General features: G+C 37.4%; 1 protein-coding gene and 1 long non-coding RNA gene across 2 annotated transcripts in view; both read right to left on the bottom strand.

Annotated features, from left to right (window-relative positions):
* LOC128198535 (uncharacterized) overlaps positions 1-16,865 on the bottom strand; it is a 96,153-nt gene that overhangs the window by 13,469 nt on the left and 65,819 nt on the right. The gene's annotated exons all lie outside the window — the stretch shown is intronic.
* On the bottom strand, positions 71-1,812 carry LOC128198528 (uncharacterized). The gene is made up of 6 exons (XM_052884457.1): positions 1,509-1,812; positions 1,168-1,396; positions 908-1,009; positions 723-782; positions 536-655; positions 71-431 (listed from the first exon to the last, which is right to left on the bottom strand). The coding sequence occupies exons 1-6, from the start codon at positions 1,707-1,709 to the stop codon at positions 184-186; spliced, it is 960 nt and encodes a 319-aa protein (XP_052740417.1). The 5' UTR covers positions 1,710-1,812; the 3' UTR covers positions 71-183.

Raw genomic sequence — 16,865 nt, 5'->3', positions numbered from 1 at the left:
ACCTACCTACTTATAGGAAGTTATAATAGTTCTCTTATCTATTTCAGGTTGTTTTTGTAACAGAAACAAATTTTTGTTTAATCTTTTTTTTTATTTCAAAATTTAGAACAGTATGTACATTTTTTTTTCAAAAGGTTATAATTTAAATCTTGAATAATAATTTCTAATCTTTGAATTTCTATTTTAATTTGCATGTTCTAGAGCACGCTGCAACTCTATTTTACGGAGGGCTCGTTGGTGTTCCAATATCTCAATCTCATTCATTTCTTTTATAGAATTTAATTTCTGCAAATGACGCAGCATTTCAGATTCTTTTTGGAATTCTATTTCCAATATGGAACGGCGAATTTTGTATAAGTCTTGCTGTTCATTTCTCTCCTTTAATATATTGTTTTTCCTCAAAGTAATAACTTCTGATGCTGCTGTAGATGCTGAAAAAAAATATTATATTATATCACACAAGTATGTAAGAGAAAGGTATATCTTAAGGCTACAATGTCTTGTGAATGTGAAGATATATATAAAGATGAATTACCTAAGCGTCTACGTCGTTCAGTGTATGGTAATTCCGTCCGAGGCATCAATGGGCTGGATATGTTGCAGGTATCTGTGGGTTCTATGGTTTCTGCTTCTGGACTAATAATAATATTCATTCCTGTAATAAGAAACAAATATTATAACAACTGTGTTTAATTTCTTCATTTATTAAGCATACTACTCACTTGAAGTTAAATGTTCATTTATTTGGTTATTCATAGTTTCACAGGCAGTTTGGGTTGAATCTGTAAATTAAAGTACTATTATTTTTATATAATTTAATACATTGATTTTTAGAAATACTATTATATATAAAAATCAAAGTAATACAATTAATGTATTCCAACTTTGATTTTGTAAAGGTGGTTACCTAAATATCTGCGGAGTACTGATTGATCACAGTCTTGTAAAATCGACTGTGACATTATTGGTGTTTTGCACCGAGTTGATATTGTGCAAGTAGTGGTTATTGCTGCAATAAAAAAAATCACAAATATTCAATCTGAATTAAATTTATTATAATAACTGTAAATTCAATGTTATACTGAAAACCTAGAACACTCATTTAATATAAAACAAAATATGTATGTTTAAATAAGTAGAAATCAAGACAGCCTACCAGGTACTTACAAGTTTCAGTTTGCCTTTCACTTTCAAAAATAGTGTTACTATCAATTGTGCCAGGGATTTCAATCATAAGATGAGGTACTACCTCTTCCACCCCTGGCACATAATCTTGACTGGGGAGACACGGACTACCACCACCTGTTGCCATCCTTGTTTTTATTTCTTTTGTTCGGTCATCTTTGGCATGTTTTTTAATTTTCTCCCAGCACCTTCTTAATTGTATTGTAGCACGCTGTTAATCATTTAAAATAAAAAAATATAGTATAGTGAATAAATACCATTTTGTACTGAGCTGATCAAGAGCCAAAGTATTTCAATCTTATATGTAGCCTCATAATACTTACTTTGGTAACAAAAGTATTGTTATTAAATTTGTTTGTCACCCTGTCCCAGGTAGTGTTGGGTAGGACATGACTTGAAAAAGAGTTTGTAAGTGTTGCCTCTTTTTTGTACCGAGGCAGTACAATGTCCCACTTCAAATGAGGCGAGGCGTACTGAAGCTTGGCACTACATTTGAATTTTGAAGTAACGAATACAAATGTCATATTTGAACTTTGTTTGAAGCAACGTGTACAAATGTCATGTTTGTACTAGTACAATTATATAGCTTAGTAATAGTTTGTCTTACATATTGATATTAAATGCCAAACCTAATTTTAACCTATAAAATAGATCGATTCACCTTGGTTATTATATTTCAGTTTTTAAATTATTAAGTAATGTTTATTTTTATAAAATGTCAATTGAATAAATCCAAATTCAAAAAATAATATATATTTCTAAACGCATCGTATACTATTTCCGTCGCGTTAAATCATATAGTACAAAATTATATGACAGGACCACAGAATGACGTCTCATTCGACTTTTGTACTAGTGTTTCTCTCGCGTACGAGTAAAGCAACTACCGCGACAGAAAATGTGAAGTAGTACATTTTTATATGTTGAGCCGCTCTTACATTGTGACGTCATGTACGGGACAAATGTCCTGCCTCTTGTATGTCCTACTCAACACTAGTCCCAGGCCTCTGCCTTTAGTTTATTAGTGGACTTGTTTGTCCGCTTATCTTCGATAATTTTTTCAAATTTTAATAAATTGACGAGCAACTCCTTTTCCTCATGTGTAAATGTTACTTTTTGATAAAAGTGCTCCATTAAAAATAAAAACTGATAAATATATTAAAAACTGAGAAGAATTTGAAGATAGTATTTCGTAACCTTCAGTCCGACAAAACAAACAGTAAACACCATATGATAAAAAAAAAGAGAATTGTCATATACATTTTTAATACTAGATATCGGTTTAGGATTCCAGCTCTTTTATGCCCGTTTTTTGTAAAATGTCAAAGAGAATACGTCATTTTGTACTCGGTCTATTATGTAATAAGAGAATCTGTGGTTTTATCACAGAATTTTCAAAAACCTAATCTAAAATCATAGACAACATTTGCTTGAAACTCCAGTCACCTAGGGGCTCCCCAGAAGTTTGTTTATGAAATGCAATGAAGGATGATTCAATAGTCAGCCCCTGGGTGAATACTGAATGTTGGTTTGTGGGGGATTGTTCACTTCACGACTATGAATTCCAGGGTAAGATGGAAGCGGGCTAACTTGTTAGGAGGAGGATGAAAATCCACACCCCTTTCGGTTTCTACACGGCGTCGTACCGGAACGCTAAATCGCTTGGCGGTACGTCTTTGCCGGTAGGGTGGTAACTAGCCACGGCCGAAGCCTCCCATCAGCCAGACCTGGACAAATTAAGAAAATCTCAGTCTGTCCAGCCGGGGATCGAACCCAGGACCTCCGTCTTGTAAATCCACCGCGCATACCACTGCGCCACGGAGGCCGTCAAATAAACGGAGGGTCGTACATACTTAAAGTCATGTTGCTCTGTCAATCATCTAAGAACTTGGGTTTATAATTATTACTAGTGGACGCCCGCGACTTCGTCCGCGTGAGACCCTAATACTACCCTACCATACTCTCACTCTACAGCTACCCTACCATACAGGGGATGAGTACCCCTACCCTACCCCTACCCTACTCTACCCCTACTCTATATGCCGGTGTGAATAGTATGATAGGCGGTATAGTTCAGGCACATGAAGCATAACCCTTCTGCCTCAGGTTGGGTTCTCTCAAACTTTATCGGACGTGCCCCTTCCATGCCCCGCGAAGTGTTAACATAAAATGTAACACAGTTGTCGCATCGATGTTTAAACGCCGTTTACGCAGCAGAGTCTTAGGTGACGATGTAACATCGTTGACGCATCGTTGTCGGAGGCTCCGCTGCCGTACACGCATTCATCAACCGTGTTCCGGCACTATGAAGCGCTAGACGCGGCTGCCTCAGCCTGAATACCCGGATAAATAGTTCAAACACGGTTACTAGCCCCGCACAGAGCAGCTCGCCGCAGAACACGCTAATATTTACCTACATTTAGGTATAAACATTTACGTACAAAATCTTATTATAAAGAGTTTTGTCAGGAAAGATTCTGGTATTGGAAAGGGTTAAACTCTCGGGGTCTACTGGACCGATGATTCTTCTACCACTAGAAAACCACGTTATTTGTGAGTGTCATAGGCTATATTTTATCCTCGTATTCTCACGGCAATTGGAACTAAATGGGTGAAACCGCGGGACGTCGGCGATGATAGGAATATTTTACAGTAACTTCTTTAAATACTAGTCAAAATTAGAAGATTTGAATAACTAATAAGCCCGAATGTCTTTTGTGACAAACGGTAGATATTTTGTACTTTATACATGTAAATTTCGCAGGGATTCGCTGGATGCAGATGGCTCAGTATCGTGATGTTTGGAAATCCCTACAAAAGGCCTATGTCCTGCAGTGGACGTCCATCGGCTGATATGATGATGATGATGATGATGACATGTAAATTAGTAACTCCAATCATCATCGTACAGAGTTAAAAATTGTTTCCATAAAATCAGCTTTCTATTAAAATCTCAAATCGACCTATCCGCAAAATTATCAACTATATTTTTTTCGACAAATTATAGCGTGCCCATATCCAGGTTTTATATTTTATACTTAAAATTATCGTAATTTGTACGATCTACGGGGCTCTGTGTGTACACGCTCTGTGTTATCGATGAACCGAGAAGTATCTAGTGTTGTCGCCGCCGCGTCTGTCGCCCCGCAACCTGTTGTACGCCATCTGTTCCATTTCCTTTGATTGTACGAGCAGTGACTGCAGCTAATGTAGATCGATAGGATAACATTAGTGCGGTAAAGTCTCTGTGTGGTCATGCTCTGTGTTACCAACGAACTGAGTCTGAGTCAGTCTCTAGTGTTGCTAGTTTTGTCGCCGCCGCGTCTGCTGCGACCTGTTCAATGTCATCTGTATCCTTCATACGAACAAACAAGGAGCCACAAGAGGATAATATGGGAGTTCTCTGCGCAGGTAGTTTATTAATACATGTTACGATGTACATACATACATGTCATATACTGTGTTATATGTATACTCGTAGTAGTGATTGCTCCAGTAATTTTTTTTTTAAAATACGTTGGTGCAGAGTGTCGCTTTTTAGGGTTTGTTTTAGGAAGTGTCTTGCCACTAGTTTTCCACTAAGTATCTAGTAGATAGATTATCTGCTTGTTCCAATTGCTGTAGTTTATCTAGCTTAAGTTGTGTGTTAAACCAGTTGTTAGTGGACTGCAACAGAACGCCATACAACCAACGAATCCAACTTTATTAGTCCACACGATTAAAACATGTTTCCGAAAAGTTTTACTATTTTTCACTCTATTTTTCCATTCAATTCAAATCTTTTCTTACTCTATTACAAGTACATTATTAAAACAATAAACTTGACTGCACTAAGAGTGTCATTGGCACTATAAAGTCGCTAGTGATGCCGAAATTCGGTCACTACATTATCATCTCTACAATCGTTATCTGTGGACATATTTGGTCAAAGGCTCGTTGCTTTTATAAGGAAAATATCACGCAATGATTGAAGGTGACTTAACACGACTTTCACTGCGATGTACCCACTTTAACTTTAAGGTTAACATAACTGGTTACTGTAATGTGTTACATCATACGGGGAGCGTGACCGCCGGAAGGTATTTTACTTGCTTACCTATTTAATTGATCTACTGGCGGCTGGCGATTATACGATGCCCGATGGTTTGGTTCATTGCGCGACTATATTATGCATGTCTGTTGAATTTATAGCTATAGTATACTAACAAACCCGTCATTGTAAGAGCGTGGTGGTTCTAAGCTCTATATACTCTCTCCTATAAGGAGGGAGGCAAGGCCCTATAGTAGGTCGCTAGACTAGGCTGATAAGTGATATTGAAGATAAGTAACAAATAGGAATCAAGTGTCTTATCATAATAGGTACCAAAACGTTCTCTGATGTAGTTTTCAGAGAAGGTTTTGGTACCTACTTATGCATTTAAATAGCGCAATCCCAATCGGATCCCGGATCAGTAGTTTTGAGATAATCTTAGACACACTTATACGTAAACATAGACATAATATTAAAGACCATTTGTTTAAGTGCTTATATTTTCGGTTTTCAGTAGATGCTATGTAACTACAGATCAGACAGACTAGTTCATTCAAAAGTGCTTGTAATGAAGGCCTACTGGTTTTTTTTTGAAATAAACAGTTTTCAATTTAAATTGGCCTAATATTAATAAAAAATACAATTACAGAAGCTTTCTATTTTGTTATAGATTCAAATCGGTGACCTTTTTGCAGCGAAAGTGAGCTGATTAAAAACAAAAAAGAGTTAAAAGTTATAGTTTACCGCGTGTAGAGCACATTAGCATATAATTGTGGTCACCTGGCCAGTGGCGCACAATCAGAGCATGAGCTCTTGAAATCCGCTTAATTCGAGCCGCCGTGAACAATGGTGAGTGGCGCCATTGTCGACCCGGTGCCCACCCCGCCACGCCGCCGTAGTGTGGCGGGTAACAAAGAAACCGTTTTATTGTAAGACACCCGCGGTTACGGCTTTAATTCGATGATTTTGGTTCATTGTTGACAGATTTAGCGCAGGCTACTCAAGTGCGGCCATCATTTGAACTGACTAGGCGTGTAGAACTAGCAGGATTAGTTTTTGAATGTTTATCATACATTTTAGTAGTACTAGGACTTGTCTTTTTGGTTCTATTAGCTACCTTAATAGCTATCCCACTTCTGAGACCATGTAATGGATATCGGAGATATGATGATGACTGGAATCTTGATTAAAAACACTATTTAGATAATGAGATAATATATTCAGATTTAGTATGACGAAAATGTAATGACTTGACCAAGTAATGAGTAATGACTATTGACATGACAGTGACAGTTGTCACATAAACAGACATTGACAATGGCTTTGACGTTGCATATTATAAAGACGATAGATTATACTCATAACATGTGGGTTCTTGAGTACATGGGTTCCAGCTATAGGTCCTAGATATGGCCCTAGAACAGGCCTATTAAATGATGAAGTTTTATTTCTTACAAGAAAATTCTCACTAGGGGGAGTGTGGTAGTGTTATCCATGCCTCAGAGAGCAAGTATATCAGGCCGAGTCTTTAACATTAACATTTGATAGTGATCTGACTTGTAAACAACATGGTCTTGAACCGTCAGCATCCAGCAGTTCAAACGCTGAAAGCGTTAGCCTTAAGCTATGTATGTTCTCTGGTTCAAAACACTACAATAATGACAGTAGGTAATCAAACCACGATTTTTAAAATCAATAAAAGTTCAAGGTCCGCTAAAACAAATAAGTACTAAAGTACAAACAATTTGAAGAGGACATGTGAAACATCACATGAAGGTGAGATTTAGTGGAAGCGTTACCTACATACAAACACAATTAAATTCGTTTGTATTGGTTTGTATAGTAGTACATTCTGTGTACTGAAAATGAAATTATTCAAAAGGCCTTTTTATCTTCATAATTGCCACTTATATGTACTTGTACGTTTTCTTTGCGTGATCAGAAATGAGAAGAACCAAAGTCACTGATATAGCTCAGTGTATTGCAAAGTTGGCGAAGCGAAGGCGGGGCGCATGCTTCGAAAAGCCGATGGACGTTGGGGTCCCAAAGTGCTGGAATGTGCTACCCAGCACCAGAAAACGCAGTGTCATTAATGAGGACATCAAGTGAATTGTAGGGAGACGTTGGATGCTGGCAGCTCGAGACCGCAGAGTATGGAAGTCCATCCAATAGGCCTATGTCCAGTTGTTGATGTCGATTGGCTATTGATGATGATATTCGTAAGTTACTGCCTCGTTAGCCCAGCAGATACCTAGTCTATAGTATGGCGTCGGTCACGTTGGCTCTGAAATGGTGAGCTTCCTTTTAAGTGTCAGTATACAATTAATCAGCTCAAAAGTTGAGACGTTAGTGGTGTTGCCCCGTTCTCCGCAAAGCACGTGAGGAGTCCCAGTAATTATCACTAATATCCGATAGTTACCTATCATATTAAGCATAGCAAAAGCTCATGGTCACTCTTAGTTCCGTATACCTTCTTCTAGGTAGTCATGTAAGTAGACCGTTAAGGATCTGCCTTCCGAACTGGTGGTACACCGGTGGTTATTAGTCAACTGACATTTCAAAAGTGCTTGTAAAAAGCCTACTTGAAATAAATAAATTTTGAATTTTTGATTTTTGCAAATAGGCTGATAAAGATCGTGTGTATCGGTTAGAATAATAAACTGACATATCGGAAGAGACGACAGTGTTTTATATTAACATTTTCTTCGTAACCTGCGAGGAATTCCATGCGCATCCACTAGTACGTTGTACAAACACCGAGATATGATTATCTTCAGCAAACGACCTCGGCCTTGCTATCGTTTGTCGAGGAACACGTTGTGAGGCCATTAAAAAAATGCGGGTTTTGCTAAAAACTACACGGTTGTTTTTGTGTACATTCACAGATTTAGATACAGTAAAATTTACTAAATCTTAAAAACTCACCGTCTTCTTTTTGAATCGATTTAGTAAATCTTTTTTTTGACGAATAATAATTATGCTTTAGTTCTCCCTTTATATCTTGGTTCTAGTTACTTCCTTGAAGTTTAGTAAAACAGATTTAATTTCCTTTACACACATAATTTCGCGTTGTCTCTCTTAAACCAACCCTACCTTCAAGGTAACACCCTCCTAACAAAGGAGGAATCTTCAATAGAAACCCTTCATTCATACTTTAAACGAAAGTCAGTAAACACGTAAGTTTCCCGCTAAGTAGTCCCAGAGTCAATATTTACTAACACTAACACTAACCGGTCAGTGAGTGTGTCACAGGGCCGCGCGCTAATGCGACCGGTCCCTTCGACCGCGTGCACGCAGCTTTAGCGCTATTCTGTTAAGTTTTTATAACTCGACAGTGTCGAAGCAACTCTATCTCTCTATCTATAGTATGGTGTTAGACGGAAAGAGGTAGACGATTTCGTCACTGGTTTGGATGACAACAAGATACGCATCGGGGACCATATCTTCGCTGGCGAAGATGATTCTGATTTTCAACATCATCTGATCAACTGTCATGGAAGCGTCACTGATACGCACAAACCAAAATAACCTTTCTGAAAGATTCTCTATATCGAGGACTGAGTCTCACAGGTGACGCCGTTAGAGAGTCATTCCATCCATCTCTTCTTCTTTATCTGACTTAGGGCTTCACCAGGTGATGCTTCTGCAAAATTTCTGGTGACGTCATTGAAGTCCCACTGAGGAGCTTACGGCAATCACACAATCAGAGAGTCTCGAACTCGTCTTTATCTCTTTCTGTCTACGATAGTATAAATAGAGATACAATTTCATAACTTTGACGGCCTCTGTGGCGCTGTGGTGTGCGCGGTGGATTTACAAGACGGAGGTCCTGGGTTCGATCCCCAGTTGGGCCCATTGAGATTTTATTATTTGGTCCAGGTCTGGCTGGTGGGAGGCTTCGACCATGGCTCGTTACCATCCTACTGACAAAGACGTACCGTCAAACGATTTAGCGTTCCGGTACGATGTCGTGTAGAAACCGAAAGGGTTGTGGATTTTCATCCTCCTCCTAAGAAGTTAGCTCCTTCCAACTTAGATTGTATCATCACTTACCATTAGGTGAGATTGTAATCAAGGGCTAACTTGTAAAGGATAAAAAAAATCACATTGTCGAGTAGTAAAAATGTTGTTACAGAATAACACCACTGGATTAGTGATAAGAGATTTATTTTAACACTTTTACTAAGTAAAATCATTAGTAAATATTTGTAGTTTCGACCTACTTTAGGTTTGCTGTTTATTTAAATATTTATCGACGACTAGTTTTCCTTCACTGTAAGTGATTATGCATTAGGCTGTTGTTGGATTTGGGTTAAAATAAAATGTTAGTAGGTAGAGGTACTATATTTAAGTACTCAACAATCTATTCGCTATATGATAACTTTTATCCCAATATTTTCTTTTTTCCTAGAGTTAACCAGTCACTCAATTATAATGCTTTCCACGATAACGCAGATACAGAAGTTTTTCTATTTCATAGGATTTTTTTCATCCAAAAAATATCCTTTTTCCAAGTATGTTAACTTTTAAATTTAAAAAAAAGAACTATTTCCGGGGACAGAAATAAACAATTTTATAACCAGAGCGAAGCCTCAATGCTGATAATGATTGAAGCGATATTTGAAGTTATAAAAAGATTTTACGGATACTTGATCCGTAAAATCTTTTTATCAAATATCATCTCAAAACTAACATTATTTAGTTTCAGTAGATTTCAATTCAAATCTGCGCGGAAAGAGTTCCGCGTTCTGAGTTCTGTGTTCTGTGTTCTGTTCTGACTCTGAGTTCTGCGTTCTGCGTTCTCTGTAATGTAAGCAACTTCAAAGCACCGAGCAGATACCTGCTAGACAGCGCGGTTTGACCCCTTATTTGCGCAGACGTTCAAGACTTTAGAGAGAAGTAGCTAGAGTTAATAAACATTTAACAAAAACATTTGAACTTAGCTCGTATCACCTTGACCTCTACGATATAATCGCAGCCATTTATGTTAGTTGCGTGCGTACAGCCGTGAGTGACGGGTCAACACTGACAGAGTTATGTGAGCACATCACGTCAGCACACGTCACGTCAAAGTCCTGACACGTTGTTGTTATTAAAATGCCTCATTGGTTCCGTGGTTAGAAGAGGTAGTTTGAGATTATAGGGGTAATCTTTGGTGAACCTATTTCAAAAATCCTTTTCCATATAGCGTTAGCGTCATATTCTATATTTTTCTCCATATTCTGACAGGAACGGGAACTATGTGGGTGTAACCACGCGCATCTGCTTCATTGTACGTCTGGCAAGAGGCAAAATTGTATGACATTTAAAAAAGAAGTACAGACATAATTCGATTTCCAATAAAGAAAATAGGATGTGAAAATGGCATTTCACTCTCAATGCATACCAACCTTGTATGGAGGCTTTTGTTACCGCGTTTTTTGCGAAATAATGCGGTGGAAGGTACGAGTGTTTCTGTTCTTTATATGATTTAAAGGAAGTGTTTAGTACTACCATAATGTGAAGTTTATTCAGAACACATTCTCATTCTGTCTAGATTTTATCACTACAGGTAGAGATTTTCGACTGCTTAAAAGGTTAACGGATAATATAACCATAGACACATCTTTGAAGTATTTGCATTTTAAACTTAAACTAAAATACCCGAAACTCTACAAAATGTCGTACATACCTAATGTGTTTTAACTTTTAATATAATAACCTATTTCATAAATATTTATCGTAATGTTTAAGCCATAGATTATAAGCTATAGAGAAAAAAACTTTGGGTATTACGCCCAGAATTTAGATATTTCAAAGTTAAAATGAGATAAAAATTATTCATGTGACCATATGTTATTCCAAAATAGGGTACTTAACCTGGTGCCCTTTTTCAAATCGTTAAGTGATCCAATTTTCTAATCCTCTTATACCGTATGCGGAGAGTGACAATGGCACTATTCGCTGTACTCTAAGGAATTGCATAAGGAGGTGTGCTGGGCATCATTTATATCATATATCGTCATTTTTGTTTGCACGATTAATTTTACTGTACGTCATGCTGGCAACACTGCAGGTATGTGGGGTTTTGACTATTCATTTCAAGTAAAAAGTATCTTTTCTAAATAATGTTATAGTGAAATAGACCAATAAATTTTAATTTGGTTACACTTATAAATACAGTTCTCAACTTTTGAAGCATTGTAAAAAATTGTGAGGGGTTTTATGAAAATTATACTTATTTTATATGCATTGTTAAACATTAAATAGTGGGTACCAGTATGTAGACTTTAATATCTTTTTTACTCAAAGAAATTTTCAGTAAAAAAGACAAGCCCGAGTTGGAAATTTATTATCAGTAGTTTAGTGATCACTTCAAAAACAAACAATATAATCCCAGACCAGCCAATCCGCATTGGAGCAGGGTGGTAGGTTTCTATATCTCTCATTTAAGGAGGAAGGCCTGGCTTTATAATTGGTCGTTAATATTGACTTATAGTTACACAGATGAGAAAAAATAGTAAATTAGTATCCCAATACTCACTGTACCGGCATTAAGGCAAGGTTTATCAGATCACCGCACCCACCTGAAACAACAATCAAAATCGACATTAGCATACAGCCTTGGCTATAACGACGTTGTATGTAGGTATAGTTCTGCGTACTTGTATATCTTTGTTTGATAACTATGTGAAACTTTTTTTTAATGGAGCAAGAGTGCTAGACCTCCATTTTATTAAATAATAATAATATGCACCCGACAGAATTTTCCGATCACGGCGGCCCATCTTATGTTAAAATTAACCATATACGTAGGAGATATTACAGTGCACATGTGTGTGCGCACAGGTGCACTCTCTGTTCCTTCAATCCCATAGTCCGATGGGACGGACAGATCAGGCGCAGGACCGACAGCTTTACGTGGACGGTGGTGTCGCTAACTTCCCACTCCATGCTGCTATTAAGAATTTTCTTGTAAGATAAATCCTAATTACGTAATTTAGTTTGTTGTCCTGACCCGGGATTCGAACCCAGGACCTCATTGTCCGTAGGCAAACCAGCTGACTGCCTTATTTAAGCTTAAAAGCTTAAGGGTTGTCAGCCCATGCTCCTACCATCGGTAAGTAGGGTACGTATTATTACTAACCCAAAGTTCATAATTTGGATTATTGTAGGTTTGGGAGATAGTTGTTAGGTTATACAGATGTAAAAATAATTATTCAGTTAAATTTGTGATAGTATGATATGCGTATATTATTATACCAGCTGACATAACATAATATTTAGCCTATAGCCTTCCTCGATAAAAGGGCTATCTAACAATGAAATATTTTTTTGAATCGGACCAATAGTTTCTGAGATTAGCGCGATCAATCAAAAAAACAAACAAACTCTTATATATGTATACAGTATACAGTATAGATGTTATCTTCAAATAGTACTACAAAGTGTTTCATTACAATCGGAGGTAGTTTAAAATTGTAATCTAAAACAGTTAAAAATACGCTCCAAATTCATGGTGGGCACCGAAATACAATTAACTTTTATCACAACTATTTAATATTCACTTAGAATAGTAATAAAGGCAGTAATCAAACAGATCTCCATATTATTTACAGCTAATGCAGTTGATAGCCTCTCCAGAACGACCGGCCCCCGCTGGACTTAAAGCTTAGCGCACATCACAACATGCTTAGGTACTTTTTATTAGTGAAATTTAATTTTTCACAATGCTAGCCTTCACTATTCGATAAACTCACATGCCTGCAGCATTAACGGCTTGACGTCCGCTAAAACTAATCGTGTGTTGTTCGCGATCGGCATGATGTCATGCATATCGCGACCAACACACGATCAGTTTTGTAGGCGTCAAACCGTTAGCGCTACAGACATGTGAGCTTACTTGATCGTCGATGCTAAGTGTAGATGTCGCCTAAGGTGGAATATGCCTATTCACTCTCATCTTAATGATGAATGATGTCCAGGTTGTAAGAATTAGGAAATACCTAGCTATGTGTATAAGAAACGAAGAAGCAAATCGCTTCGTACGAGTTCAAGAGATGTCAATGGATGGAAACCTACCCAGTGTCTTGCAGTGCGATGGTAAATAGGTGACGGTGTTACGAGCTCAAATAGCTCCTGTGCACCTTTCCGAAATAAATTTTGTAAATAAATAAATTAATTAAACAAATAAAAAAACCCGACTGCATAAAGTATAAAAAAACTGAAAAGAAAAAAAACAAGCTCAGTCCAGAAGTGTAGAAAGCAATTTGTTTTATACATGGTTATGATATACCATTTTAGAATCCTCACAAAAAGCTCTTGAATTTGATACCCATATTGCAATATTATGCAATATTAAAAAAAAAAAATTCACCTCAAGTCTATAGCGTCTCACAGTCGTCTTGTTATATTTTTTTAGTTTCACCTATCTAAGAACACCTTGGTTATTGACATAAATCTAACGATATCCTAATTACGTAAATCCGTTCAGTGGTTTGGAAGATATGAGGTAATAAAGAATATTATATACATATAAGATACGCGCGAAAAATATAAGCCTTCTTGCAGTCGGGTAAAAAATTAAAGACTAGCAACCTTCCTACAACTAAAACTAGTGATAGAAGTGTGTAGACGGCGGCGAGCAGGCGCCGGCAGGTGTGGAGGCTCTCTCACCGACAAGGACGATTAGATCACGCTCTCGCTGCCGGTAGGTATTTTCCCACAGGCGGCAACTAGATAAATTGTATGTGTTTTATTGCGCTGGTCGCACAACACTGGCGTACTTTTACTACGAATGTCCTAAATTATAAGCATAAAAACATAATTTATAAACAAAATCAAGAATGGATTTTATTAGACACTAGCGGACGCCCGCGACTTCGTCCACGTGATATTCAGTTTTTCACAAATCTCGCAGGAACCATGGATTTTTTTTGGATGAAAGTAGCCAATATCTTGCTCAATAACCTTCTCAGTTCAGTTGTTCCTAAGTTTAGCGTGCAGTAAAAAAAAATAGATACATATACCTATTGGTCCGGTTTGGTTGTAAGTAGTTTTTTTTTACAAGTTAGCCCTTGACTACAACCTCACGTGATGGTAAGTGAGGATGCAATCTAAGATGAAAGAGGGTTAGGAGGAGGATGGAGTTCACAGCCCTTTCGGTTTCTATACATTGTACCAGCACGCTAAATCGCTTGGCAGTACGTCTTTGCCGGTAGGGTAGTAATTAGCCACGGCCGAAACCTCCCACCAGCCAGACATGGACCAATTAAAAAAACTTCAATCGGCCCAGCCGGGGATCGTACCCAGGACCTCTGTCTTGTATATCCACCACGCATACCACTGCGCCACGGAGGTCGTCAAAATACATTTATAGTAAATCACTCAAAATCTTTTATAGGTCAATAGGCTTGCGCTTAGGCGTTGAATATTTACATCCAACGGTTTTATCATACTTTGTCCTTTATGGTTAACAGGTTTACGCTTGACTACTAGCATGCCTAGCAACCGAGGATCGATACCAGGAACTCTGCACCGCGCACCACTGCGCCATAGAGTTCGTAAAAGGTTTTAGAGATTATTGTGGGATTTGGCCAAACGACGGCAAAATATACGGAACCCTACCTAGCGCGTAGTCCAACACGCACAACCGTATTCAATATGTATTGTGATTATAATTTAGAAAGTAATTAAAATTATGATAAGGGATAGAAGGGGCGTTATAAATTATGAAGCCTTAAATTAATTTTGATGATGGAATTTGGAAGGATCTTCGATTGTATCATAAAACCTTTATAGCTTATTAATTTATTGAACCTTATATTCAATTTCAGATATCAAGAAAGAGATAAAAATACTCGTAAAATGGTGTGTAATAAAGTAGGCGGAGATTGGTGTGAGAAAAATTGTAATTTGAATGGTTGTAAATATTCTTCTATAACCTCCTTAATAGCAACAAGTTCCTAATTCTGGGACGAGAATCTTTACTGATAATTGTATGGAAAAAAGAAAAGCTCTGAATATATTTATAGCTCGACTCAGAAATCGAACCCAGGTCTTCGTGATCCAAAACTACATAGGCTAACCACTGAATCACCGAGGCTGTCAAACAAACTTTTGAAAGTAAATGATCTATATGTTTTTCACCTCATCATTATGTAGAGTCTTAGGTATTTAGAAAGTCCTTATGTTACCTAAATTCCGGATGCTTGACCATATAAATCTAGACCACGTAAATCTAAAATAGTTGAATAAAATACCATAGCGTAGTGCAACTAATTCTTTGCCTACTTTAAACTTAGTTTAGTTTCGTAATTTAAACGAGTAAGGGCCGCACCTAGATATTTGTACGCTGGGCTACGACATTCCACAGCTTAATGGTTTTTTTTTTATTCTTCGATATTGCCTTGTAGGTCCATTGGTTTGCCTATTCGGCTTCAGGTCGAAAGGCCCTAGGTTCCAAACCTGATCACGAAATGTTGAGTTTTCTTTCTTACAATATATTATAGGTGTCGTTACCCTCTGTGCCTGGGAGAGCACGGTTAGCCGTCCCTGTCACTGTCATAAACATTTGGGAATGATCGTCACAAGATTTAAAGGTACAATATAATCATCTTCAGTCCACCAAGTTGTACTAGAGCAGCGTGGTGGGTGTAAGCTATATATCCTTTTTCTTACAAGATCGGCGTCCTGCTGGCCAATTTGTTGGTGGGGAGTTATTTTACGCAAGAGCAATGGCAGCGAACTACTGTCGACAGTTAAATAAATAGAGGAGTACCCCAAGGATCCATTCTGCGACCTTTATTATTTATTTTATATTTGGCTGATATAATGGGGATGATGACTAGGATTGAATATATTGATTTTTATGATACTTTCGGGTAAATAAGGTCAATGTTAACAAATTTATAAATAAAAAGCAAAGATTAACTGGATATTTGCAAAATAAATAAGATTATAAAATTTCAAAATCTATTAAAAATCTTTTATCGTAATTAGATAAAAGTTCATGCAGTTTTAGCTTCCTTACATTAAAGATGACATTTTTTAATATATGAACTATAAACATAAACGCACAAATAACAAAGATATTAGTAATTTTGTTTGAACGCCCATACAAATCTAACGATCATTACATTGCCTATGACGTCATTAGTTCGAGCCATTTTGTATGGGGCGTTTTTCAGGGATCCGCGGCAGCGCCGCAAATCTGACTCTTTAAATCCCTGTAGCTCCGAAAGTAATGATCGCAGATACCCTGTTCCTTTTACAAAATTGCTTTACTATTAGTATACTCTTAATTTATATACAATTTAAAAAAATTTTACACACATACGGAGCATGAAGAATGTGGACACGGACGGTTCAGCAATAGCCGAGCATGTTCTAGCTTCGGGTACGACTCATTATATCCGTTTTGATAAGGCTTCTGTATTGTCAAGGGAAAAGTTTCTAGTACCTCGTAAGATACGTGAAGCGATAGAAATTAGTCGTCACCCGAATTTTAATCGGGATCATGGATGGTTGCTGCCCACAGCGTGGAAACCGCTATTTCTTTCATTGTCACATACAACAAACTTGGAACAAGATAGCATTAGTTCGGTTTGCTTACAAGAAGACGAGTCTAATGAAGATGACATTAATGAACCGTCGGAGAGTGTAACGGAAC

Source organism: Bicyclus anynana, chromosome 1, assembly GCF_947172395.1.
Source record: "Bicyclus anynana chromosome 1, ilBicAnyn1.1, whole genome shotgun sequence".
In the NCBI taxonomy this organism is placed as follows: domain Eukaryota; kingdom Metazoa; phylum Arthropoda; class Insecta; order Lepidoptera; family Nymphalidae; genus Bicyclus; species Bicyclus anynana.
The sequence above is the reverse complement of the archived record's forward strand: the minus strand, read 5'-3'. Positions and strand labels throughout refer to the sequence as shown.

Coding starts and splice junctions, on each gene's coding strand:
- LOC128198528 (XM_052884457.1), bottom strand. CDS start 1,709: ATGACATTTGTATTCGTTACTTCAAAATTCAAATGTAGTGCCAAGCTT. Junction 1,010..1,167: donor TGAAAGGCAAACTGAAACTT/GTAAGTACCTGG, acceptor TTTTTATTGCAG/CAATAACCACTACTTGCACA. Junction 432..535: donor TGAACGACGTAGACGCTTAG/GTAATTCATCTT, acceptor ATTTTTTTTCAG/CATCTACAGCAGCATCAGAA.